This window comes from Lytechinus variegatus, chromosome 18 (genome assembly GCF_018143015.1).
Source record: "Lytechinus variegatus isolate NC3 chromosome 18, Lvar_3.0, whole genome shotgun sequence".
In the NCBI taxonomy this organism is placed as follows: Eukaryota; Metazoa; Echinodermata; class Echinoidea; order Temnopleuroida; family Toxopneustidae; genus Lytechinus; species Lytechinus variegatus.
Genome location: NC_054757.1, coordinates 10,357,638 through 10,383,900, shown reverse-complemented (window position 1 = coordinate 10,383,900; position 26,263 = coordinate 10,357,638). Strand labels below are relative to the sequence as shown.

General features: G+C 35.7%; 1 protein-coding gene across 1 annotated transcript; it reads left to right on the top strand.

Annotated features, from left to right (window-relative positions):
- Positions 1 to 1,684: 1,684 nt before the first annotated feature.
- On the top strand, positions 1,685 to 20,124 carry LOC121431677 (cysteine-rich protein 1-like). Its single transcript, XM_041629326.1, has 4 exons — positions 1,685 to 1,923; positions 15,792 to 15,886; positions 17,761 to 17,815; positions 19,909 to 20,124. Exons 1-4 carry the CDS (start codon positions 1,884 to 1,886, stop codon positions 19,965 to 19,967), a joined length of 249 nt encoding a protein of 82 aa, XP_041485260.1. The 5' UTR covers positions 1,685 to 1,883; the 3' UTR covers positions 19,968 to 20,124.
- The last annotated feature ends 6,139 nt before the right edge of the window (positions 20,125 to 26,263 follow it).

Sequence of the window (26,263 nt, the reverse complement as noted above, 5' to 3'; positions counted from 1 at the left end):
CCCCTGAAGATATTTGATAATCTGGGCCCATGTAACACAAAGGTTAGCAATCGATCGCCAAATGAAATGGCCGGCCTATCACGATCACCGTTGCATGTACATTTTGCTCTGTAGACTGACTTGGAACCAATCAGAATTGCTCCTTCAAGTTAGCAATCAATCCTGCAATTAATCACTAACATTTGTGTTACAGGGCCCAGGTGATAAGTTTACAGCTCTGTGTGCGAAAGACGAAAATGAAGTGGTAAAGAAAAGAAAATAATAAGATTGTTTTTTTTTATCTAATTCTAAAAGAAAAAAGTTTTGAGATACTTCTTGAATTTTTTTTTAATGAAATGTCAGAATTATTGTTATCCTTGTGTGGTATGGAAAGCAATGGAATTTGTCTTTGCTGCTGATATACTTTTATTGTATGAGGGGTACGATCTCTCTCTCACTCTCGAGAAATAAATGGTCTGAAGGAGAAGGCACATGAATGACCATGCTGAATTGATGATTTGCAATACCGCCCTCTGTCATCGCCTTTCTGCATAACTCTCGCTAGCAAACTTCCTTTTGTTTCCGTATGTTTATATGAATAAAAGAGTGGCGAATTTATAAAACTAATCGAAAATCGGATGTAAAATCGAAACACTTCCAGGTTTTGCCTTATTCATCAAAACTATAAAGTAAAGGGAGTCAGCGATGAAACACGCCATTTTTTATTTTAATGTATTTATATAATAATAATAATAACAATAATAGAAAACTTTTTATTGAATCATGAGCTAAGAGCGGCGATCTCATATCTCTAAGGTGGATATTTCATCCGAATACTAAAGAAATAGTAAGTGATCCCTCATTTGAAGATCGAACGTAGGAAATAGCATAACTTAATTCAAACGTATTTTTCCCTTTGAATCCCATTTAACATAGTTATGCTTGATTGATTTGCTGATCGTGCTGTTCGGATGGACGTAATTATCCAATTTTAGGCTACCTTGCAAAAGATGAAATAAAACACATACTTCACTCGATTCTCAGTTTTATTTTCCTTTTATTTTCTTCTCCTTTTATTTTCTTCTCCTTTTCCGCGGCTTCCTGAAGTCATGTTTCTTCTTATTGTTATTATTTTAATTGATTGGGAGGGTAGCAGATATGTTTTATATTTGTTTTATATTAAGAACTGAACTATTTATTTGTTCGAAGGATTTTCTATTTTTTTTCTTTCCCAACTGCGAGGCGTGAGTGCATGCTTTTATTTTGTGAGATGCACTGCCCGATGTGCTGCTGAACTTTCAGTTATGACCCTATGAATGTCGTCAAAATCCGACGTAAAATGATTTTTTTTTTCAAATAGTTTCAAATTGATTGTTTTAAAGCGGGACTTTGTACGAAAACGTAATTCTTATCAACTACTTGCATATGTAATCCCGATCAGACATTCTCGATCGGAGATGGACGGCGGGGGTTCCCCTCCTTCCCCATGTAGTTCATGATTTCCGCGCGTATTCACGTGAGTGAGGCCCCAGTGAAGCAGGCCGTGTCGCATACTCGTGTGCATCGAACAGTCTGCGCTATGACATTGACTTCGATGGACATACTGTGCGATGAAGGGGTAGGATGGATACTATTTTCGACCCCTATTTGGTCAATCCAGCCCCCTCAGCCATGCTCTCCCATTTTGGTGAGGGGGGGAGGGAATGGGCGTGTACCAGGATTGGGTCCGTGCAAAAAAATGAAAACAGGAGGAAATTTTGCACACGTTACTAACAAATTTGCTCGAACGTCGGAAGAAGTGAAATGTGTCGTATTCTGCTGCCAATCTGCTCACACAAGAATAATACTGAATCAGTCAGAAATCTCTGATCATTTCGTGTCTTGATTTAAGAACATCCAACATCATGCCTAACTGTCCAAAGTGCAGCAAACCAGTATATTTCGGTAAGTCGACTCATTTCAGTTGATATGAATATGAATTTTCATGCGTAGTATGATCGTAGTAGTATGACTATGTTACAGACTATATAGTATAGACTACAACGCAGAGCACACCACGACCACCGATCGCAGGCGGAGGTGAGCTGGTGAGTTGCGGACACCTGTAAGCGATGCTCGGGGCGGTCTATAATAGTGTGAAGCTCAGTGGAGTCTAAAATTAGATGTACGACCATCTCTTCGAAATTTTGGAGGAGGGACATTATGGAAGTCGGCAAGTCTGACTTGACATGATTTTACCCCTCTATCTGAAACTCAGCAAATGTTAGTGCAATTTAAAAAAGAAAAACTAACTATTGTTGGGGATGGGAATTTGGAATGGACATGGTATCCACCAATAGTAAATGGGCATTGTGAAGGTAAATGGATTTGGATTAACTTTTGATATGGGGTTGGGGTGGGGCAAACTACCACACATATTTATTTCAATTTTTTCACAGTAGTGGTTGATGATGAATGAAGTGATTGAATAAAATAATTATATTGATGATGATTGTGACCTGGTTATGATGGAGATGATGAGGAGAGGATGGTGATGAAAAGTGTCAGAGGTGAAAAAAATACTTTGGACTTGGGAAGTACACCTTATGTTGCAAATGTGTTATGGGTACATTAGTTGGGAAGGGAAGAAAAAATGAAGTTGTGTGAAACTTTGATTGAATTTTACCAGTTTTGTTTTGTTATTGTTTTATTATTATTTTTTTATAAAACATAACCCTGAAGGTGAAATGCTGAATTTTTGCAACTTATTTACGTTTATTTACCTTGATGTTGGTCATGACGTATAGAAGACTTATTAGCCTCTGTGCATCTTCTTTGAATCTGTCTTTGTTATCAGAATGAATTTCTATGTATATGCTTTTGTTCAGACATGTTATGGGAATTCTTTGTCTGGGTCAAAATGCATGAACTCTTTGAAATAAAAATCCCATTTGTTGCTCAAGTAAATCATTTAGCAGGAGTTGAAGTGTTTAAATCAAAGTAGAGGAACATCGATGAAAAGGGGTGTTTTTTTTAATTAAGCCATTCACAAAACTGTAAATGAAGCTGTAATAGCCTTGGTGACATTTACTTGTGAGAACAATCACATGTCTGCAAAATTGGCCACAAAGCCTTGAAAGCAGGCCACATTGATGACCTCATGAGGTCATGGGAAATATTTTATCAAAAGAAAACCCTATTCCAGATTCCTCAACAACGTCAAGCTGCACCCTGATCTACTTACCCTCTCATTCCATTATTTTAACATTTTGTACTTCAGGCAAGGAGGTCCTAATCATCAAATTCAAAAAATTGAAATATTGTGTAATTCAAACAATAAAAATCAAAAGAAATAGTGAGTGAGTGACATCATCGACTCTCTCGTTTGGATGTAGCTGGCTCATTCATATAACTATTTTGTTAAAATAAGCAAAACTTTGAAATGTCATAACATTCTTATTTTATATCCGATTTTGATGAAATTTCAGCATTGTGCTTGTCTGATTTTTATCTATTGATTCAAATCAACATTTTTCTGAGGTGGACTTGACCTTTAACAAATAGATCATTCCTGGGCATTGGCTATTGTTTCATTTGTTGGATATATCCTGGTTAGCTTTCAAAATAATTATTAGATTGTATAGTATGGGACCTTAACAGAAAAGTGGTCTAGGTTATTACCCAAACTGCATACATGTTGTACATGGATTACATGTTGTACATGGATTCTTTTTTAGTTATCCTTATACAGTTAGTTTGTATCCATGTCTTTGTGAATTCATGTAGCCAGACATTGGAGCCACACCCTTATTATGTTTCCTGTTCTTTTTACTATGTTAGGGAGACAGTGGTCTAGGGTCTATGCCTGAAAAAAGCAGACCAGTCCTTTGTTTATTTTGCTTTAGATTTTCATTCATTTATTTAGAATTCTTATTCAGTTATTGATTCATGTATATATCTATTGATATCTATTTGCACTTTGTTTGTGTGGTTTTTTTTGTTGGGGGGAGGATTTTTTTGATGTACAGCAGATGCTTGATGGGTATATGTGTACAATGATGAAGGGAGTATAAATTAGACTATTGAAAGATAGATATCAATTAAATAGGAAAAGAAATAGATGGTGGATTATAGAGAGCTAGAGATGTAATAAAAGCGATGCATTCACTTAATTGATAAAATACTAAACCAGGAAATAAAGTTCAAGGCTCCTCTCTTCTGACAATTAGGCAACCACTTGCAATCATTTTCCCCGCTCAATAATGCAGCATTTTTTTATAGATGGTTTCAGTCTCGGCAAAGAATGGCATGTTTTCTCAAAGTCTAGACCCTTCAGTGGTAGAAATCGTCACTATATTCTGACGTGAAAGACAGAAAGTTGCACAGTGATGTCAGCAAGAAAGGTGTTAATCCAAAGGCACTTGTGTATTTTTCTCCTCTGTTGCTTTTTTGGCAGCTCTCTTTCATTTCATCTTTTTTTTCTGCTTTTTTTTTGGAAATGTATGAGTGCTGAAAGCCTGTCAAATGCTTAGGTGTAAAAGTTCAATAATGTAAATTTTACTAGTATTTCATTGTTCAATGTAGTTACCAAAGTGAACAGTTCACTGTTCAAAATCAATTCTGTGGCTTTCCATAGAGGTTACAAAAACCTGTCAGCCTGGTTCAGGAAAAAATAGAGAACATAGAGAATAATAAACACAAAATCAGTAATAAATTCAATGTAGGAAAAAACAAAGTAAAAAAACACGAGCTGAAGGGGGGGAGCGTTGTGGCCCAGTGGATTAGTCTTCGGACTTTGAAACAGAGGGTCGTAGGTTCGAATCCCAGCCATGGCGTAATTTCCTTCAGCAAGAAACTGATCCATAATGTGCTGCACTCAACCCAGGTGAGGTAAATCGGTACCGGTAGGAAGTAATTCCTTAAAAAGCTGTGTGCCCTATGAACGCCTAGCTTAGCCGGGTAATATAGGAGCGCCTTGAGCACCTAACAAGGTGGATATGTGCGCAATATAAATACCCTATATTATATTATTATTAATCATTTACTAGAGAATTTGTATCCTTTTTCTTTAAAGGAAGACAAATTGTGAATTAGTTATTATTTGGGGAATGATATTCAATTGCTTGGGACCTACATAACTCAATGATTTAGCTTTGTGACTAATCGTCATATAATCATAACATCCGGTCATTTAGAAAGTTAAATGAAAAGGTATGGAATCAATTGTTCTTTAAGGCAGGTGATGTACATTTTTTGTTTGTAAAGGTATCAATTAAGACATTAAGTCGTCATTATTATGTTACATTCAAAATATTCAAAATCCTTTTACCATATTAAGTGATTTTTACTAATAGTTGTAAGCCTTATTTATCCCATGTGAAAATAACTGAATTATAAGTAAACACATACTGGCTTAATGATTTAGAGCTCCATTGACTTTATATGAGGCAAATTTGTTTCCTGCAAATAAAGTAGGCATAAACAAGAAACAAAGTGAATTTTGCTCAAATGATGTAATGCTCCATTTCTCAAATACTATAGATAATTCATTTTGCATAATAATTGTAATTTGATGAGGTATATTGGGTCTGATATTGAATACCATGAAATCAGTAACCACATATTATGTAGAATAATGAGCTGCCAACCGGTGATCAAAATATTTGTGTTAAGCATCCAGGATATCAATCGGGGTATATAGAGTGTATAATGATAATTGTAGATCTAGGGTTGCTCCTAGTTGTAGTAATACATAATCCTATGTGATGTAGAATGGTTGTATACTTAGTATGTTGATATCATTTTTCATGTCTGTACGTGTACGTTTGGTTTTGTAAACTTTGATATATGAATATTATCCTGTTGTAGCTCACTGTACTGTCATTTTGAAATGTTTTTTTTTATTATCTTTTATAATCTTTTGAATTCAGTTCTCTTAATAAAAAATCATTTTGTTTGCCAGCCACCCAGGTTTGCAAATATTAACAAATGATAAAATATGTCCTTTTAAACTGATACTGCTTTGCTTAGAATTAATTGGGGAGGACACTCAAATTCAGAATAAAAATGAAGGACATTGTGCAACTAAATTATCTCATATTATCATATTGCCTCGGATACCTCTGTACGTGGGTGTTGGGAGTGGGCATATTTTTAAAAATCAATATTTGTTAAGAAAATAAAGATCTATTTTGATTGGAGAGCGTTCTGGACTTATAAACCCTCTGATTCTTAGTAAAAAGTGCTCAAACAGTTGTGGTCTTGGTTACATCTAGTTTAGGCCTACTTTGTATGCTTTTGCATGCAATATTATTTTGTAAATCTTAGTATTCTTAACTGGATGGGGGTGTTCTACAAAACTGTATAAGTTACACATGACATATATGCCTAGATGCAAAACTTTGGGCATAAATGGTTGCATGTTCTTGTGCTATGTAAGTATGTATATAATTAGATTTCCTTGGCGTTTTACTAAAGACTGAATTTTATTAGCTGATGGGATTCATAAAAAGAGATGGATAATATGAATTGGCACCCCACAGCATGAATGTTTAGCTTACACAAATAGAAGTTAATGAACTGCTTAATGTGAAACTATCACACTTGTGTCTATTACTAGTAGTTATCTATTGATGTAGGTGTACATGTAGTTATAAGCTCCTTGTAGTTGTATTAAATGTTGATGTCATACTGTATCTGCAGGAACCAAATGTACCATGAAGGTGGTACATAACGTTACAAATAAATTAGAATCTAGGTCAATCATCTCGGCGAAGATACAGCTGAGACTGGAAGGAAATTGAATTCTGTATGGGGTGATATATCCAATCAATACTGGATGAGACCCTCTTGCTGGTGATAAATGGAAGAAAATAGGAGAGAGGGAAAGAGAGGGAAATCTGCCCGATATTGAATAAATTTTCTGAAGAGAAACCATAATTTTTGAAAATAATTCTTGTACAATAAATGTGAAATATAAGCTTCAGAACATACAGTACACATACTGTATAATTCAACATGAAGGTCAATTACAAAAGGAGGTTTTTCAGTATTCAATAGGTCTTCAGGCTATTCAGTTGAATTATTTCTACACCCCACAACTTTTGGTGGCAGCGGTGGGATGTTTTGTTGAGTTGAATGGGTTTGTGTCCAATTAGTCTAAACATATTTAAACTGCCTATCAAGGCTAAACCCACTTGGTGTACTGTCAGTTGGTCTAATTACTATTTGGTCCAACTGCCAATTGGTCTAATACTAACGTGGGCTAACTTTCATTTAGTCTAATTCCCTGATGGCATAATACTTCTTATTTGGCTTTTTGTCAAATGAAAATTTGGTTGATAAAAAAAAATATCTAAAGAAAAAAGTGTTTTTTTTTTAAATTTATAAGTCTTTTTAGTAGGATGGGTCCATCAGTAATTGGCATACTGTTGTCCTTGGAGACCCTTCAAAAAATACTAACATAACAAACAAATTATGAAAAAAATACAATGTGAAGTTAAGATTAACAAATTGTAAAGAAAAGAACAATACAAAGTGCCAGTTTAGAAATTGAGGCTCGCCTAAATAAAAGACTAAATGAGGATGTTAGACCAAGTGGGTATTTGATGAAATGTGTAGGGCCTATAGTTTATAGCTCAGCTGGATATAGACAAAGTGCTTAATGAGATAAAATGGTGGTTTGGTTAGTAGGTGAACGAGAATCAGACCTTGTGTTATGAGACCAAATGGGAAGTAGACAAAGTTGGTATCTACCAAGCAGCAATTTCCCATCTTTATTCAAATATTCATTTAAAAGATTTATTTATTTTTACACTCTGCATTACCAGTGAAAATTTCTGTGATCCTGTGACACTTAATACATTAGGAACCATTTACATAATTCTCAAGGAGCCTGTCAATTGATAATTTTGTTTATAATTATACTTCATATTAGCAATTAATCATTCATCAATATCATGTTCCCTTTGTGATATCATACTTGCTTGCACTTCTGTTTAAAGAAACGCACTTGTAGCCTAGTCTGCAAGGCTGCAAGCACAGACTCACAGGTTACATTTTAACCAATAACAGGTCTAGAGTAAAGACTAGCCGCCAAAAACTGTCTGTGTCTAATGAGAGCCAGCCACAGTCCATAGTGAATCTAGCTAGTCTCACTACTTCAGACTCTGTATTATGCACTAGATGCAAAATTGCAAAAAACCAAGGGGTCTGTGCCTGCAGACTACATGAAGCCTTGCCTTTAATTTTGTATGCTACGTGACTGTTCCCTCTGTCTGCTAAATAGGACAGCCAATTAAAATGTGCTAACTTGCGGGTAGTGATAGTGATAGGTGGCAGAAGATGCATGAGTAATACTTCGCATCACAAAAGATTCAGCCTTCATGATAGTAGAAGAAGTGAAATTGATATTACATGTAGTTACACATTGTGGTATAATGAACCTGGGGTAATGCCAAGGTACTTTGATGGGGGAAGGGGCAATATGGCCTAAAGGGAGACTATTTTTTTATCATCATCTAAAAAATACAATTTGTACAGATACATGTATTGTCACCAACATAGTGTTCATTAAGCTTGCTCTTGATTCCAAATTACCCAAATGTGACAGGTATTTCAAGGTTAAATAATAGTGTGGACATAGTAACAGGGTTTAGTGCTATCACCTAGGTGCCAAAGAGGAGTGTTCACATCAGAATCATAGATATTTAATTGAAAAGTGCTGTTTTGTCTGACTTATATGTTAATGGTAATTTCAAATAAATATGATTGGCTGTTTGAGGAGAAGTAAAAAAAAAGAAAGAACGAACAAAGAAGAAAGAAGACAATAATACTGTATATCAGTTTTCATGTGCAATGACATCGCATCTACATTGCCTGGTAGCATATGTTACAATGGCTATCATAAAAATATGTGATATCAGATTGTCTGCCCTGTAAAATCAAATTACAATGGATTGGCCAATCAGATTGCAGGGATTTGATACCCATTTATGAATATGCACTGAATAAATGATAATGCAGAATAGGAGAAGATATTTATCTCATGTTAACACATAATTTTTTGTGTCATATTCCCCCCTGTTTTACCCCAGAGTGGCATTTACCCCTTCCCCCGTATGCTCTCTTCAGTGTCTAGCCAATCATTTTGTTTTTCAGTAGGATGCTCCCGAGAAAGGTAGATTGGGAAATGTCAGAACAATCCCATAAAAATACAGTGTGAACAGACTTTTCATCCAAATATTTACATCTTTGTTTACTTTCCTCCCAAGGCATCCTCATAAAGAAGCAAGGTAGGGCTTTAATTGCCTCATTATGGTCAGTAATGGGAGATAATAGGAGAAAAAAATAATGATAGTTGCTGGAGAGGAGATGGTGGTCTATTTTTTTAAAGATGATAGCATCAGCTAAATACTCAAGTTGTATAACACTTTGCAAAATTAAGACTTTAGGCATCTTGAATACATGTACATGTATTTTCTTTCAGACTAAATGGGAAACTAGGAAAACTATGTATTCTCTGATCGGTAAATTTACCCTGATCGACTTGATGATAAAATACCAGGTATTTTGCCAGTGTGAAAGCACATCACTTGCATCATTCTTGAAGGGAAATGCCTCTTTGTAGTATGTATTTTTGAAAATTTGCATTGTATATTTGAAATTTGAAAAATATTTTCTTTTACAGGGATTTGTCCAGGATGAGGCCGGAGAGAATGAGCGCAGAACATAATTATTGGGTATTTTGAGGCCAAGAAGGTGATCTAGTTAGTGTGAAACAACTTTTAGTGAGTCAGAGTCAGGACCATGCATTTAAAGGGCAAGTCCATCCCAACAAAAAGTTTATTTGAATAAAAAGAGAAAAATCCAACAAGCATAACACTGAAAATTTCATCGAAATTGGATGTAAAATGAAATATTCTCATTTTCTCCTCATTGTCAAGTGAAACAAAGATAATTCCTCCCTGAACATATGGTATTAGCATTGTTTGATACTATATGGTTCAGTCAAGTTGGTCCATAATGTCAAATTTGTAAAAAATGAAATACTGTATAATTCAAACAATAAAAAACAAAAGAAATAGTGAGTGAGGGACATCATCAATTGTCTCAATTGCATGTCACTGACTTGTGCATATCACTGTTTTTTTTTAGAAATAAGCAAAACTTTAAAAATGTCATAACTTTCTTAATTTACATCCGATTTTTGATGAAATTTTCTGTGTTATGCTAATTTGATTTTTCTCTTTTTATTCAAATCAACATTTTCAAGTGATGGACTTGACCTTTAAGTAAGCTCTAATCAATGTACTGTACAAATGAATAAAAAACATAAAATATTTATCACCTATCATTTACCATATACCATTCGATTCCTGTTTGAAAAAATCTGGAACCACATAATAATGCCGGACCATCTCTCATTTGATATCTGCCAAGTCCAACCTATATTGGGTGAAATATGATCTGAATTTGCTCAAATAGATAATCCTGCTATTCGTTCAGTCAACCATCTCCTCTGGAGAGCTTGTCAAGCATTGACGTCAAACACTCACCCCAATTGTAAAGTCACACCCCAAATCACATACCTTTCCTTTGTTCATTTGAGATTGTTGTACAAACCAATCCAAAATACCTGGATTGTTATTAATCCCACTTTCAAGTGGGTCTGTCAATATGGTTTTAGAATATATAGGAGTGGGGCATAACATTTGCACTTGTCACAAATCACAATTCCAATGTGGATGGCAACATGATAAAACTGTAGGTCACATGTAGGTTTGTATTTTCTGCTTCATGGACTGTACATACATACATTTTTAGACAGCATTTACCGTGTTTAAACTTAATCGGCTTTTGCATCGGCGTGTGAACGCGATTAACTTGCACGCTCGCGGTTCAGAACCGGCAATTTGCACCACCAAAGTAGTAGGTTCTGAACCGCGAGCTGATGCAGAATCGGCTTTTTTACTACGTGTAAACAGAAAGCCGATTCTGCATCGGCATTTGGTGTGCATTTCATTTACTTTGTGACGTAATTGTAAGCGCACGGATCCAGCGTTGTCTTTATTATGACGTATATTGTTGGTGTGCGTAGCATTTCAGGTTTTTGCATCGGCTCGCGGTTCTGAACCGCGAGGTGTAACAGCATGTAAACACAGTGCAAAATAAACCAAAAGCCGATTAAGTATAAACACGGTAACTGTATGTCAGAAAATGTTCACATTCCTATGTTTGAATGAGTGAAATGATGAGCTTCTTTTCCTGTCCAGAAAGTACTACAAAACCTCATTATTCTATTGTTATTTTTACTTTATATTGAAAACTGTACGTTAATTATCTTTTCAAGCATATAGTTTTTTTTACAATACACAATCACAAAATAAAGCAACTTGTTTATGCACAAATTACAAAATACTAATTCCCATTACTCTTTCTTTTAGGCCTATAGATTTGTTGTCAAAGATTTGATATCACTTCATAAATGAAATAAATTTACAAAGTGCATGTATCAATATACTACACAAAAGAGATAAATACATGACTCACACACTGAATTGTATATCAGTGATTGCATCCAATGTATTATGATGGTATATCCCTATTCTATTGTATGACGTGTACAGCAAAGATACCTCAAAACTGGGACGCTCAGATCCCTGATCCTATATATTCCAGAATTACACACATATGTACATTTCATTTCCAAAACATGCTGGGAACATATGCTGTGCTTTTGTTTGCTACAGCTGTTGTTAGCACAGATTATTTTTAGCATTTGGAATTAACAATGGACTCTGACAAAAATAGTCATTCATAGATGATAGGCATATATCAATAGTATATAATCAGGTCATATTCAATCAAACACAGCAAAAACTGTGGTGTTAACCAGTGTACATAGAGGACCACACCAGTTATTTTACACATGTGTTAAATTGGTGGTGTTAGTTTTACACCTATAGGTGTTATTACAACACCTTTTGTTGTTACATTTAGGCTGCGTTTATGCGACCTCGACCCAGAATCATGATTTGAATCATGATTCAAAACAGCAGCATGAATCACGATCCGACAGAATCAGCGTTTATACGACCATCTTTCTAAAGCTGTTTCTCCCTGAATTCGGGCCGATCCAGTGCGCATCACAGTGCGCAGTTTGACCCAGGAAGTATAGGTCAACATTTTCGCACGTGTTTCTAACTTCACGTCGGCTGCTAGATTTTTGCTGCCGCCGGAGCTAACGCGCGATCGTTTGTGCAAGTGCAACGCTTACTCGGCTTCCGAAAAATAAATCTTTTACTTCCAGAATTCCGTGTATTGTACCTCGTATTGTTTTTGATCGGGAACCAGAAGGGGTCATCATCCTCCCTCCCACCTTCCGTTCGATTTTTCTTGTCTATGATGGTCCTGTACTGGGCACGAATTCTGTTAATTTTGTCTCGACAGGCGGTCCAACATCTCCGTTGAAATCCCTCCCTCGCAAGCGCCGCTGAAAGGGATCGTCTTATTTCTGTGAAACCCGGTAAGGGATGCTTGTGCTTCAGGCTGAGCCCAAAGCACAAGCAGAGCCCTGAGTTCATCGTCAGTCCAATTTGTGCCTTTGGAACTTGAAGAAATGATTGATGAAAACAAGGAAATATAGAAATGACGCTACAGTACAACCCGGGGGTACAATACACAGATGATAATTCCTAAATGCTGGCAATACTGCTACACGAAAATTAACCTGCACGAAACACAGCGCGCGCCTTTGAGTCGAACCCGGAAGAAGCACGACACAATGACGTCATAGAATCATGATTCAAATCACGATATCGTTTATACGACCATTTTCGTTCGTGATTCTACAGAAACGTCTTTCCAAACGCCCCTTTTTTCGTGTTTCATGTTTGTGATTCTAATCATGATTATATTCAATTTCGACTAAACGCAATCGTGATTCTGCAGAATCGTGATTTGAATCATGATTCTAATCATGATTCTAGGGTAAAAAAGTGTCGAATAAACGCACCCTTACTCTCTTTGGTGTTATGTTTAATCTCTAGGGTGTAGTTTTAACACCTCAGAGTGTGGTCCTCTATTAACACCAATTGGTGTCGGTTTTAACACTGTAGTTTTTACAGTGAACAAGCATGGAGGGGACAAGTGGGATATGGTCAGCCTAATGTTGAAAAAATGGAAATTAGGATGTAAGTGATTATACTCTTGCATCATTTCATTACAGACAAAACAATGGGAAATGCACAGGGAAAATCACATTTTTTAAGCTTTTGGATCTTACAATATAGGTGCTACGAGTATACTCTAGTGACTTTCTTCATTTCCCATTATTTTTGATGTAAGGATTAACAATAGTAATGCAGGATTTCTTAATGATTCTTACAAGATATATGAAGTATTTATGGCCAACACCATAAATACCCTTTTTACACAGGATTTTCTTAGCCCCGTACTATCCTTACCCCGTACTATTTTTTTTTCTTTTTCACACATGCCAAATTGTTATTGCTAGCCCCGGATAAGGAATGCTTGCTTTTCACACACGAAACTCGCTAACCCCGGACTAGTGATTTTTGTCGATCATTCGGAGTACAAGTACTTCACTCATACACTTTTTACACACGCTAAAATTTCCTTAACCCCGTACTATAGGTGGGGCTAAATTGCCATTTAGCCCCACCTACAGTACGGGGTTAAGCTTAGCCCACTTTCGTTTTACACTAGCGATCTTAACCCTGTACTATCGCTCTTAGCACTGCAATTGCTGGGATAACCCTGCTTTTTTGCAGGGCCAAATAATCCCGTACTAAAGGCGGGGTAATTAGCCCACTTTACAAAAAAGCTGTGTAAAAAGAAAGTGGGCTAAGCTTAACCCCGTACTATAGGTGGGGCTAAATGGCAATTTAGCCCCACCTATAGTACGGGGTTAAGGAAATTTTAGCCTGTGTAAAAAGGGTAAAAGAAACAACTGGTGTAAGATGGTCTTGAAGAAAGGCTAGTCCAGCCTCTGGTAAGATATGCATGATAGGTTCTGATGTGCTTGGATGGTTATCCATGATAAAGTTCCTTGAATCCAGATGATCCACTTTCATTATCATTGTCTGGTATATGGGAGTGAGGTAATCCTCTAGGACACTGGTCTTATTACGCTGTCTAAAACTGGTTTACTGGAAACTGATTCAGGAAACCAGTTTGGAAGATCGCTTTGCTAGCATTCCCACTTGATCACACGAAAGTGGTTTTTCAAAATCACTTCACTTATTGCTATGGAAAGTCTCTCATACCGTGTTTACACATTGACTCGGCTTGGGTGTTGAATCCGCGAGCCGGGTTGAACACTGCGAAGAAGGGATCAGAGATCGCGTTTATAGAAGAATTATGACGTCGCAAATTAAACGCGGGAAATTCACCTCCGGAATCGAATCTTGTCCGTGCGAACAACAACAGTGCCAAAAGTGAAAGCGTGCGCAGTGACCTGGTCAAGAGAGTTCGACACGGCTTTCTGTTTACACACGAAAAAATTGCTGAGTCTGACTCGGCTCACGGGTTGAAACCTACTATTTTGGTGGATCAAAAAAGCCGTGTTCGACACGGCTCGCAGATCACACTGATCGCGTTTACACAGCATAAAATTGCCGTGTTGAGCACGGCTCGCGTGTCGAACCCCCGAGCCGTGTCACTGTGTAAACACGGTATTAGTGTGGTGACACATTCGCGCGAAATTCGAAACTGCATGCAGCGTAGGCATTCTACACTTGTCGAGTGGAGTAGCATGCCAAATGTGCGAAGATCACTTCCCGAAGGACGGTAGCCTAAACCAGTGTAACGAGGCATAGCGATCTTGAAAACTACACCGCGAGGTGGTTTTTTGAACCGGTTTGGAAGATCGCTTTGACCGTTCTCACTACACGTTAAACTAATTTTAGGAAGTTAGTGAGATCGGTGTCAAGGTCTCCCAATTGTCATTGTCGAACCTTCCTGAAACTAGTTTGTGCAGGATGATCCAGGATCATCACAGTAGTTGCATGAAGCAAACCAGTTGAATATGGATTATTTTCATTCAAGTGTGGCTGATGTGCAGTCTATGGGGTTGTGCCAAGATCCCATTTAGTTCCAGATTCTGATCCTGTTGGTTCTGAGGCAATCCCATTCTAGGATGAAGTGCCACATTAAAGCGGAAGTTCACCCTGAAGAAACATTATTGTAAAAATAGCAGAAGAAAAATATTGGTGACAGTTTGAGAAAATTCCATCAAAGATTTTAAAAGTTGTTAGAAATTTATTTCCCAATGTCTTATATGCAGCAGCTTCCCTGTGTAACAAATCCAATGAAATGTCATTTTCTAAAAAAAAAGAAACGACAGACCATATTTTCACACCCGCTCCAGAAAGAAAATCATGTCATCATGAACCTATAAGAAATGAAATTAATGGATTGTGTATTACATAACATATGGAACATATGCTTGTTTAAGATGTCACAAATAAAAAAATTAAAATTGGAATAAATTTCTATATCTTTGAAAGACTTTCCTCAAACCTTCACCAATATTTCTGTTTTATTTTTTCTGGTATTTTTACAACAGACTTTTCATCAGGGTGAATTTCCCTGTTAAGTCAAAGGAGAAGAAATGTAGCCACGATACTCTTGGGTGTTTTACAGATTCGAGATTACAGATCTTCGAGCCAACAACAGCACCAACATCGACCATGAAATCAACCAATGTACTGCCAGGCTCCATTGCATAGATATCAACTTTCTTTAAAAATGTCATGTTCATCCAAAAGAAATGACTATTTCTTTATTTGTGTCACTTTTTAATCTTGCAGTTGAGGAGGCCAAAGCCCTCGGAAAAACGTGGCACAAAACCTGTTTGAAGTGCACAAGTTGCAAGAAGACACTAACACCAGGAAACTTTTCAGATGTAAGTATTGAGGTACCTTAGCACAAGTCTGAACCTGATAGATTTGAAAATACAGTGTAGTTGATTTTTTTTGTAAAACTTAATTAAAGGTGAGATAGTACAATCTTGCCAAATTTGGGGGTTGAAACAAGACATTGGTACTGATGTATTTAATCACTTTATTACATCATAACAAAGGAATGCATAAATACAATCAGAAAATGACAGGAAAATTATATATGGATAAACAGAATACCCAGGGAATAAACAACATACATATGTTACATTCAAATGGAATACATGCATTCAGTCACTATAATTGAACACTGTCCAAACTATTTAAGCAAGTATGACACTGCTGAAGAATAGCTAAAAAGATCAAATATTTTCAGTAGTTAAAAAGGGGTGGTAGATAGAAAGTAGAGAAAAATAAATAACAAAAGAAAACAAAGAAAGAGAAAACATTAATCTTTCATGGTAATATGGAATAGATCCAACTGAATAAAAAGAAAATCCAATAATTGCGCATTCTGGTTATCACACAACATGCTAAAGGCATTACACCAAGTGGACCCAACGTCTCTTTCCAAGAGAGTTAAGTTATAAAGATCTCTTTTACTGTGAATGCCCCTTACCATGTAAATCCCAATTTGCTCATTTCATGTTCATAATAACAATTTTCTGTCAGAAATCACTTCTTGGTTGTCCCCATTAAAGTATTTCTTTGAAATAGTCAAATTCTTTAAGGAATTGTGGTTTAGTATTGTATAGTGAAAATTGATATGACTTGGAGATATTTTTTATAATCCATGCAAGAAAATAAGATGCATGTATAACCAGCAACTTTTGCCTTATTAACAGTGAGGAAAAGTATGATAGGGAAACTGATTACAACTGGGTCACCAGGAAGTTATTGAAAAATGATTTGGTCGTCTCACTTGAGAACTCCGGATGGGTGGATTTCCTGTGAGATGTAAGCCCTATTCATCGAGAAAAGATTGAATTATTTGAAGTGCAGTCATGATTTATGTAAACATAATTGAAGGATAATGTATATAAGTTTATTAAATGCAGTTACGGCTTATAACGCCAATAAAGGAATATAGGAATGTGTTATTATCTATACTTTGCCCGTGACTTTGCCACCCCCTTCTGTTTGGCATCATTCTCTCCCCTTTTGTTTCTCTCTCTCCCTCTTTCAATCTCTCTCTTCTGTCTATCTCCCCCCCCCCCTCAACCTTTCTGTCACTTTCGTTCTCTCTCTTTCTCTGTCTATACCTCTATCTTTTGTACTTTTAAAGTCAGCATTCTCTCATCTCTCCAGCTCAAGCCAGCTTTATCTCATCTACTGATACCTTGGTCACATTTACGGCGAGTCGAAATCAGCCGTTTTAACATTTGTTTGTACCAGCTATATATTGGTGGTTTTAGTAAAATGAATAAAACGGCAGTTTTCGACTCGCCGTACGGCCGCCGTAGAACAAATGTGACTAAAGTATTAATCCTCTTATCCTGTCTCCTACTCAAACTTTCTACTCTTTCTTGTCCTTTTAATGACCACTCATTTCCGGAAGAGGTATTCTACTTTCTAACCTCCACTTTCTCATCTGTTCATTTTGCTCCTATATATATCTTTCAGGGAGCGCGGAAAGAGGGGGGGGGGGGGGCTTCACCCCCCACTTTTTTCCAATACTGTGTACAAAAATGTAAATACGACCATTTGATTGTGATTTTTTGCATGGTCAGCCCCCCACTTTGAAAACTGTTCCACGCCCCCTGCCTTTATTTTTTTTCTCAGTACTTTCCAGGATTTTTCACACGGTGAACCATAAAGTATTTCTGATTGTTCATGCCACCTTCAAATTTCATCTTTTGTCTTTAATTCTCCCTTTCAGAAAGAAAACCAGCCATACTGTAATCCTTGCTACCAGAAGAACTTTGGGGCATCAGGTATGTACCATTATATGTGACCTACCTAAAACTACCAATAACATGTCACTGTTGATCAACAATTACCCAATCAAGTCTACTTGATTGTATGCAGAAAAAAAAAATCAGTGAGAGCTTCAAACATAAGGGGGAAACAAGTTTTGAAATTTAGGGTTCAATCAAGCGTAACAATTTAAACACATACATGTATCAGTGAAACTTCCAAGAAGTCTGAAAAAATGCAGTGTCAGAGAAACTCTTGTATTCTGTCTTTTTTAACCTTACAGCTTCAAAATTTTACAGCATGAAGAAGAATTATTCTTCAGATAAGCCAATTTTATAATTTGTTTATATTTTGAAAACCGAATGACTACTTTGGCTAATTACAGAGAACATTACCCTGACACTTCTTGAATGTTAGTTTTGAAGTGGCTGGCCAAATATGTATCAGTATCGGATCTTGTTTCGTAAAGACTTGTTATAGTAACAAATTCACAATTCCTTTAACAAATTTACCATCAACCAATCAAATTAAATGATTTCAGTTGCTTTTAACTGTCATTGCAAAGTATAACAATTTTTTTTTTTTTTTTTTGGGGGGGGGAATAGGGGCCCTGGTAGATGTGTCTTTGGGAGGGGGAGGGAGAGAAGAGGGGGGGGGGTTATAAGTGGTTATTTGATTTGAGATATATTGACCAGGGCTCCCATAACATTACCTTTAGTGGTTGATGTGGATGTATGTACATGTATGTTTGATAGGGGGGGGAAGGCGGGGGATGGGGGTGTGGTATAAGTGGTTATTTGATTTAAACATTAACTAGGGCTCCTATAACATTAGGTTTAGTGATCGATGTGGATGGATGTATGTATGATAGAGGGAGGAGGGGGGAGAGAAGGCGGGGGATGGGGGGTATTAATAAGTGGTTATTTGATTTGCTTTCGAAATGCATTAACTGGGGCTACACTGAGGCTGATTCTTATGATAGAATATCAGTGTCATCAGTCGTAGAAATCGGCCTCATGATCAGTCTCTATTAAGCGTCTTGTTTATTTGTCCCAAATCTTTTAAACATCTTGGGACCGGGCCGGACCGTTCAACGTACCATATGCAAAGATAGAACACTATTTAAACAGGGCAATAAAGGAATACTGCCTCTCAATTAACTTCTGCATGATATTTACTTCCACAGTATTATTTGTCTTCCTCATATATGTCAATATCATTTTTATTTGCTTTTCTCTGCTGGCTGCTAGTAACACTGGTATTTTTTGTTTACTTTTGAGAAGAGCTCTTGTACCACACCCGAGCTAGGAGGTCACTTCCTGGCTGCGATCAATGATCACAGATAACCTATATCTATGGTTATGATAAAAATGATAATACTGAATAGTTCCTTTTATTAGCACAGCTACTATATAGACTCTACTTTGTTTAAAAGTAACATGGTAGTATATTATTACCCCGGCTGTTGGTGAACCGCCATGTCAATGCTAAAGCATTAAAGGAATCAATCCTTCCAGGTACCTTACCTGACTGCAGGACATTGTGGGTAAAATTCTTGCGGAAGGAAATCAACACTTGAAATAGGATTTGAATCCACAACCCTCTGATTGAAAGGCGGGAGTCAGAACCACTACACCTTTGCCACCGCAATATATCAATGATAGTTTTCCACTGTTATATATTGCATGATGCATTGGAACAATGTTTCTAGGCTCATTGCCCTGATGACCAGGGATCCGTTTAAAAAAAACTTGTTATTATAACAAATTTGCAATAACGGTTTTAAGCTACTGAAATCATCCAATTTGACTGGAAGATCACAAACTTGTTATAGAAATTGTGCAATTGTTATTATAACAATTCTTTATAAAACAGGACCTAGATTTTGTTTTATTTTCTTGGATCAGAGGATTCCCAATAAAAGAAGCTGGGCTGACATAGAATTGCTAAATAACGTTGTTCTTATTCACTATAAAAGAATTAATGAGCTGAAAACTTAGCAAAGCAAAGTGCACAAATTGGTTACATTTTATCAGTAAGAATGAATATGGATGTGTTTGTGAGATTTTTTTGCTGATCCCTTTCCCTATTTTCCCTCCATTCCTTCTAGGCTACAGAGCAGGAGCTGGTGCGGGAGCTGCGAACTCTTACCAATGGAACAAGAAGTAGAGTCTGCAACTTCATTGTTTCACTCTCAATTATTTTTTAGTTCAAATATATTGTTAGTATGATAGTATTCCTAATATGATATTTTATTAAATTATTATTAGTATGATGACTGATTTCATCAGCAGGCCATGATAGTGAAGAAAATGCAGAGAAAGAATAGATAGGCTACAGTAGGTGATTTCAATTTCGGTGTTTAAAATTGGTGTTGGTGTTAGGTGGATTTTTACACCAGCCAAAAGCACTGGACTTGAAATAAGGTTGACACTGGAAATAACTCACCAGGTTTATGATGTGATTGGTATAATTTTTGTTATAACCTATATGTTTGGTGTTGAAGCTAGGCTAGACAGCCTAATTCATCCTCCATATGGATTTTACCCATACACTTAAGCGTCAACCTCTTCAAACACACCGCGCGCCGCCGTGAAAAGCCGCAAAAATGTGCCATTTCCCCCATTTTTTCAACCATATCTTTTGATCTGATTGGCCTAGTTCACCACCGGAAAAAGCATTAGAAAATTTAACTCTTCTTCTTTATGGTGATGTAAAAATCACAATTTTTTGTTGTGCCATCGCACCGTCATTTTTTTGTTATTTTCCATCAATTTGGTCAAAATTTCTGTGGTAATGAACTTTTTGACTGAACGCTTCCGGCTATATCTGGTGGTTTCTTGCCGGGAGTGGGCTATTTTTTACCACCGGAAAAAGATTCAAGTCATTCAGTTCATTCTGAACATTTTGATATATAAATGATTCTCATTGGATGAAAAAAAAACCATCAAAATATTAAACAAATTGGAGCCTCCGTCTGATTTGGGGAACTTTGCTACATTTGCGCATTTCATTTCTCCACGAGGGAGGGGAAGAGAAACCCGACACCGGGTATCGATGAGATTGAATGAGAAAAAGATGAAGAAGAGAGGCGACATTTGTACTAATCTTCAGTAAATAATCACGTAGGCAGAGAGCGATGAGACAGCTAATGAATTGCATCTCACATTCCTTGAAAAGAAAATGACAAGAAACAATGCCTGCTGAAAATGAACAGTCTCAATAAATCGCCGTACGTGTCCCTCCCAACATGCCCACCTCCGTGTCACCCTTGCTCTAAATAGAACGGTCGCGAACCTAGCGTGATCCCATCCGATCCAATCAGATTCAACCGCACAGCTGAGCGAAATTGTACGCTTAGTCGGTTCTGTGTGGCGCGCAGCTGACCCGGGCTGATTAAAAGCTTCAAATTAGGTGAAAGAAATCGGGGGTTACAAATTCATATGTTAACACAACACTAACACCAGCTTGAAATCACTTTCTGGGTGTATTCAAGTTTGATGTTGGTGTTGTAAGCACAGTTGAGATTGTGTGACTCAGCTTCACTGACCTAATTAGAATTTACAAAAATTATCCAAATCACATTTTAAAAGCTCAACACTAGTGAGATTTGTCCCACGATCAGCTTTATTTCAAGTTTGGTTCTATACACCTGTTGAATAAATCAACCCAACACCAATACCAAAATGACAACACCAGATTTTGAATCACCCAATAAACTCACATGTACATAACATTTTGTGTCACAGTATGGGCGGAGTGGAATCAAGCACGTTTGGCTCGATGTGTGTAATAAGTACATCCAAATAAACCACTTTCAGCAAGGAATGATGATTTTGAAAAAAAACCCAAAAGAATGATTAACAAAGATGACTGTCGATTTATTAGAGAATGGTGGCGTTATAGAAATATATAAGCTGTATTTACCTTCATACATAATACTACAACCGTTCTCTGCTTTAATCATATTCATTCATTAATCATAAATACGTTAACGATTACTTTCTTCAAAACAGTGTCATTGCATACTACAAGTTTAAATATTGTGCGTATTATCTGCTCTCTAACAGAATGTATTTCCTTTAAATTTGTATTATGAATACACTCTCTGTATTCTCGTGTCCTTTGAAATACATTTGTATCTGCAGAAAAGCCAGTAAAAAAGGAACTTAATCTATTATGTAGGTTAAAAAGTCAATGATGTTCCAAACCTTGTATAAAAATCATGCTTTATGGTAAGATTACCTGTATTGTTGACATGATAAAGCTTTAGAGAAGGACATACTATATGTTTTTCCTTCAGATATTGTGATCGTGATAGTTGTGGTATTTCAAATACTTTCATGACAATGGATAAATTAAAGCCTTCCTTGAAGTTGGTGTTATTGAGAAGGATAATAGCTTGTGAAGGTTTTCAAATTCACAAAGCAATACTTTTATAAAAAGAAAACTATGTTTATTCAAAACCTGGTTATTCGACAATGAGATTCCACTTATTAAAGAGATACCCAACTTCCACACAGACAAAAGAATGATTAAATCCAAAATATTTTAGTCAAAATTCCAAATGAGTGTTTCAGTGCAAGATAATAAGGCTTCCATTTATATATAAAAATATATACTGTATATTGGTAAAATGCATTTCAATACTGCAATATTTTAAATGTGTATTAATTGTTTTAGGATTATAATCTAAATGTGATTTTTATTACATCTCATGATTTTTTAAATTTAAGTTTCAAAAGTAAAGAAAAATTGCATTCTGAAATTTAGTTTTATAAAAAAAAAATCACCTTTTACACAGCCATCTCTTGTTCATTTTTTCTCTTTTGATGAAGTTAATTTCTTATATTGTTACATATTGTAATCAAAAGATTGGATCTTTATTATCTCTTTAATAAGTTTTATTGTTTTGAAAAACCTGTAAAATACTTTTTATCACATGCCTGCACAAATAACTGACTCAAATGTGTGATAATAATATCTATAAAATTCCACTTTTTATACATTGAACTGATTTCCAATACGTGACATGGAACCAAAAGAACAAACAAATACATTCCTTACTACCAAATTGAAATGATTTGAAGATGAAACTAAATGAGTGTCTCTGTCAAACATCAACAGTAATTTTGCCAAGCGTTTTTAGATAATTTGTAGATGGACATTAAAAGGTATAACAGTATTGATGATGCTTTTCTTATAGATTTTTATGGTATGTACTCTGGCTTATAGTCTCAATCTTTGTAGATTTTTTTTATATTTGTATATTTGCATGCAAGAACATGTTGGTACAGCTCATCAAAGATTTAGTGCAAAAAAATAGAATTGTATATAATTGTAATGGAGTAATTTATGTGAATGAGGAAAATGGTATAATAATGTTTATGGTAAGAAATATATACTGCAACACAGTAAGGGCTTTGCTTCTCAGCATATGTTTGAATATCATTGTTTAGATGACTTTAATTTCCAGAGATTTATAAATTCAGCAATAGATTTGTACATATATGATGTTTGAATTAATCCATAATCCAACAAGAGCAAATTGTTTCATGGTGGCTTGATTCTGCAAATATCAGCTCAATGTGATAGTACTACTATTGCATGATGAATAAGGTGATATTACTGGTACTTTATATACTATGCCTAGTGGGTCCAGTTGAGACTGAATAGGAAGACTATGCATGGATAACCCTTTTATGAACTGAATGGTTTTTAAATGCTTTTGCCTTGTAAGATTTGTAAGGGTTTGATTAAGTGCCAACCAGCCAGTTCCTAACAAACAACATTTGAAGTGTGGCCTTTTTGTAGGAAAGAGATTTTGATAATGTGACACAACTCATCTCAACAGAATAACATCTCTTGAGATTTAAGTGCAAAGGGCTTGAGTCAGTCTTGACAATTTTTTTGCATTAAACTCAGTGTGAAGATGTGTGAAATAATTTGGTCAAGGAGTGCAATAATTACTTGGGAATTTACAGAGATGAAACCACTAAAAAGTGGTTTTCATAATCAATTTTCGATATGCTCTTTATGAAGTGTCCATTGAGATATCCCCTTATCATTTAAATTCCACAACTTCAACACTTTTAATGTATAATGTATTTGCTTATAAATTATACTTGTAGCAAGATGTGAAAGAGGATATAATTAGGCATTAGGGGTTGAACAAAGACTAATGTTGCCTTGTAATTGTCTGTTTTCATCAATGCAAGAGGTTTCTTTTTCGATATTCTTCGTTTGTATCATGTACTGAAATCGTATGCTTGATTTTAATCAAGAAAATGTACCACAATGCATTATATTTACATGTAGACTAGCAAGACAGTTGTGACCTCTTGTTTATTTCATTTCCTGTTTTGTATCTGTGCTGTACAGGGTGTATAGAAAAAAGAATCAAAATTTAGAGGGCTAATATTCAGAGAATTTTGAAAATCAGTTTAGATGTAGCAAGATATAAATAAGCAACTTCTCAGTTTCTTCATTTATACCTTATATCTACATTTGAATCTGTGCGTGGCTTAAACAATTGATGTTGAAGACAACAGGTACAAATTTCATTTCCCCCCATTAGTGACTACTGCTTTAAGTTGAGTGCCTTGGATAACATGGTCATTTTGAAAAACCATTTTGTAGGCTATGCAATATATTGTTTTTAAATAAGTGATAGGTTTTCATTCACTTCATTTATTTTTTACCAAAACATAGAAAATGGAATCTGTACTAGTTGCTTTCTAGATTGATTAGCCTAGTCATGCATATCAGTTGTCTGAGTGGGGTGAAGAAAAAGAAGGTCGAGGAATTGCTCTCTCATAATCTGGTAAATTTGAATGGTAACTGATATTACGCATGTACATGTATTATTTGAATTATTACCCTCTGAATATGAATAATCTTTATTGTGATGTGGTAAAGAAGAGAGATGAAAGGGAGTTAGACTAAACGGATATTAGACGAAATGGGTATAGCCCAACTGGGATTTAGACAAAATTGTAAGTGGGTGAATGAGTATTGGACAAAATGGTTAATAGGTAACACATGTGGCTAAAGACAAACTAGAATGTGACCATATGTGGGTGATACTAAACGGAAAGTAGAGTTGCATAGTCTCTGCCTTCAAGTCCATTGTTTTACTGATTAAAAATATCAATTGAATTTTTCAAGAGTGAACAGAAAATGGACTTTTTAAAGCCAAATAAAAAAAATAAATTGACATGTGTTCAAATACCACTCAACAAAACACAGAAATAAAGTTAAAATAGACACATTTCCTTTGTATTTGAAATACCAGCAAATTTAATATTCTTTATACATTATGGTTGTACATGTATGTAATTGATATGTTTGGACTAATCATTCTACTCTACAACATAACATCTCTATTGTGATACGATTCAATTTCATCATGGATTTCATTATGACAAGATAGTAAATGAAGCAGGAACTTATAGAGTAAAAAATAGGTCTCTAAATGTACCACATACATACCACTTATTATATCTCTCTTCTTTTCTTTTTTACAATTCTAATTTTGAACATAAACACTTTTAAAAGAAACAATATATTTAGCTTTTTACATAAATATGCTGCAGGATGTACCTGACCATATTTCTATGTTTGTGACATCATTCATCTGTTTCATGTCATAAATACCACATTTCCTATTAGATATTGACATCTGGAAATTTTATAATCCACTGATCATGGGATTGTTTTATTCCAATATGTTTCACACAATCACATACAGGTACACTGTTTTTGTCAAGTTAGGGATCAATCGGCTTCGTCTCCTTAAATTGGCAACAATTTATAACTTTCTATTCATTTTCATGCTTTGAATAAATTGACTATGGACATAACATCAGTTGAAAATAGAAAATGAAATAATTGTTAAAAATAGTTCCCAATTTGCATTTTTCAACAGTGATTTGATATTATAATATATGTTGCCAATTTAGAGTGTGTAATACAAGGGTGATCAGCTAACCAAAGTCAAGGGGTTAAAGGTCAACATTGACCCTCAACAAAAACAAAACAAAACAGACTCCACATATGTATTTGATTACTGTTAAAACCTGGGCAATTCCATAAAAATAATTGAGCTTTTTTGATGTCAAACTCCCATTTTTTTCCATTTTGCTTCACTTCACAAAATACACAGGACATAATTGATCATATGGACAAATTTGAACAAAAAATGTGGGGTCAGGGCATATTTTATGGAAATGCTCACCTTTGAACATCTAAAAAGGTATTGCCTCATTATACTACCTGAACATCAATTGCGAGTCCTCCAAATTAATCTTAAATCTTGATTGTTGGTCTGCTCCTCGCAAAGAAAATTTGATTTACTAGTAGTTGAAATTGATTTGTCATTTGCAAATATGTTTCTTGCCAAATTTATTGCAAAAGATGTTTCTTGAGCACCCCCCCCCCCACATGCTTTACTTTGGACAGTGGAT

Coding starts and splice junctions, on each gene's coding strand:
- LOC121431677 (XM_041629326.1), top strand. CDS start 1,884: ATGCCTAACTGTCCAAAGTGCAGCAAACCAGTATATTTCG. Junction 1,924..15,791: donor CAGCAAACCAGTATATTTCG/GTAAGTCGACTC, acceptor TTAATCTTGCAG/TTGAGGAGGCCAAAGCCCTC. Junction 15,887..17,760: donor CACCAGGAAACTTTTCAGAT/GTAAGTATTGAG, acceptor TCTCCCTTTCAG/AAAGAAAACCAGCCATACTG.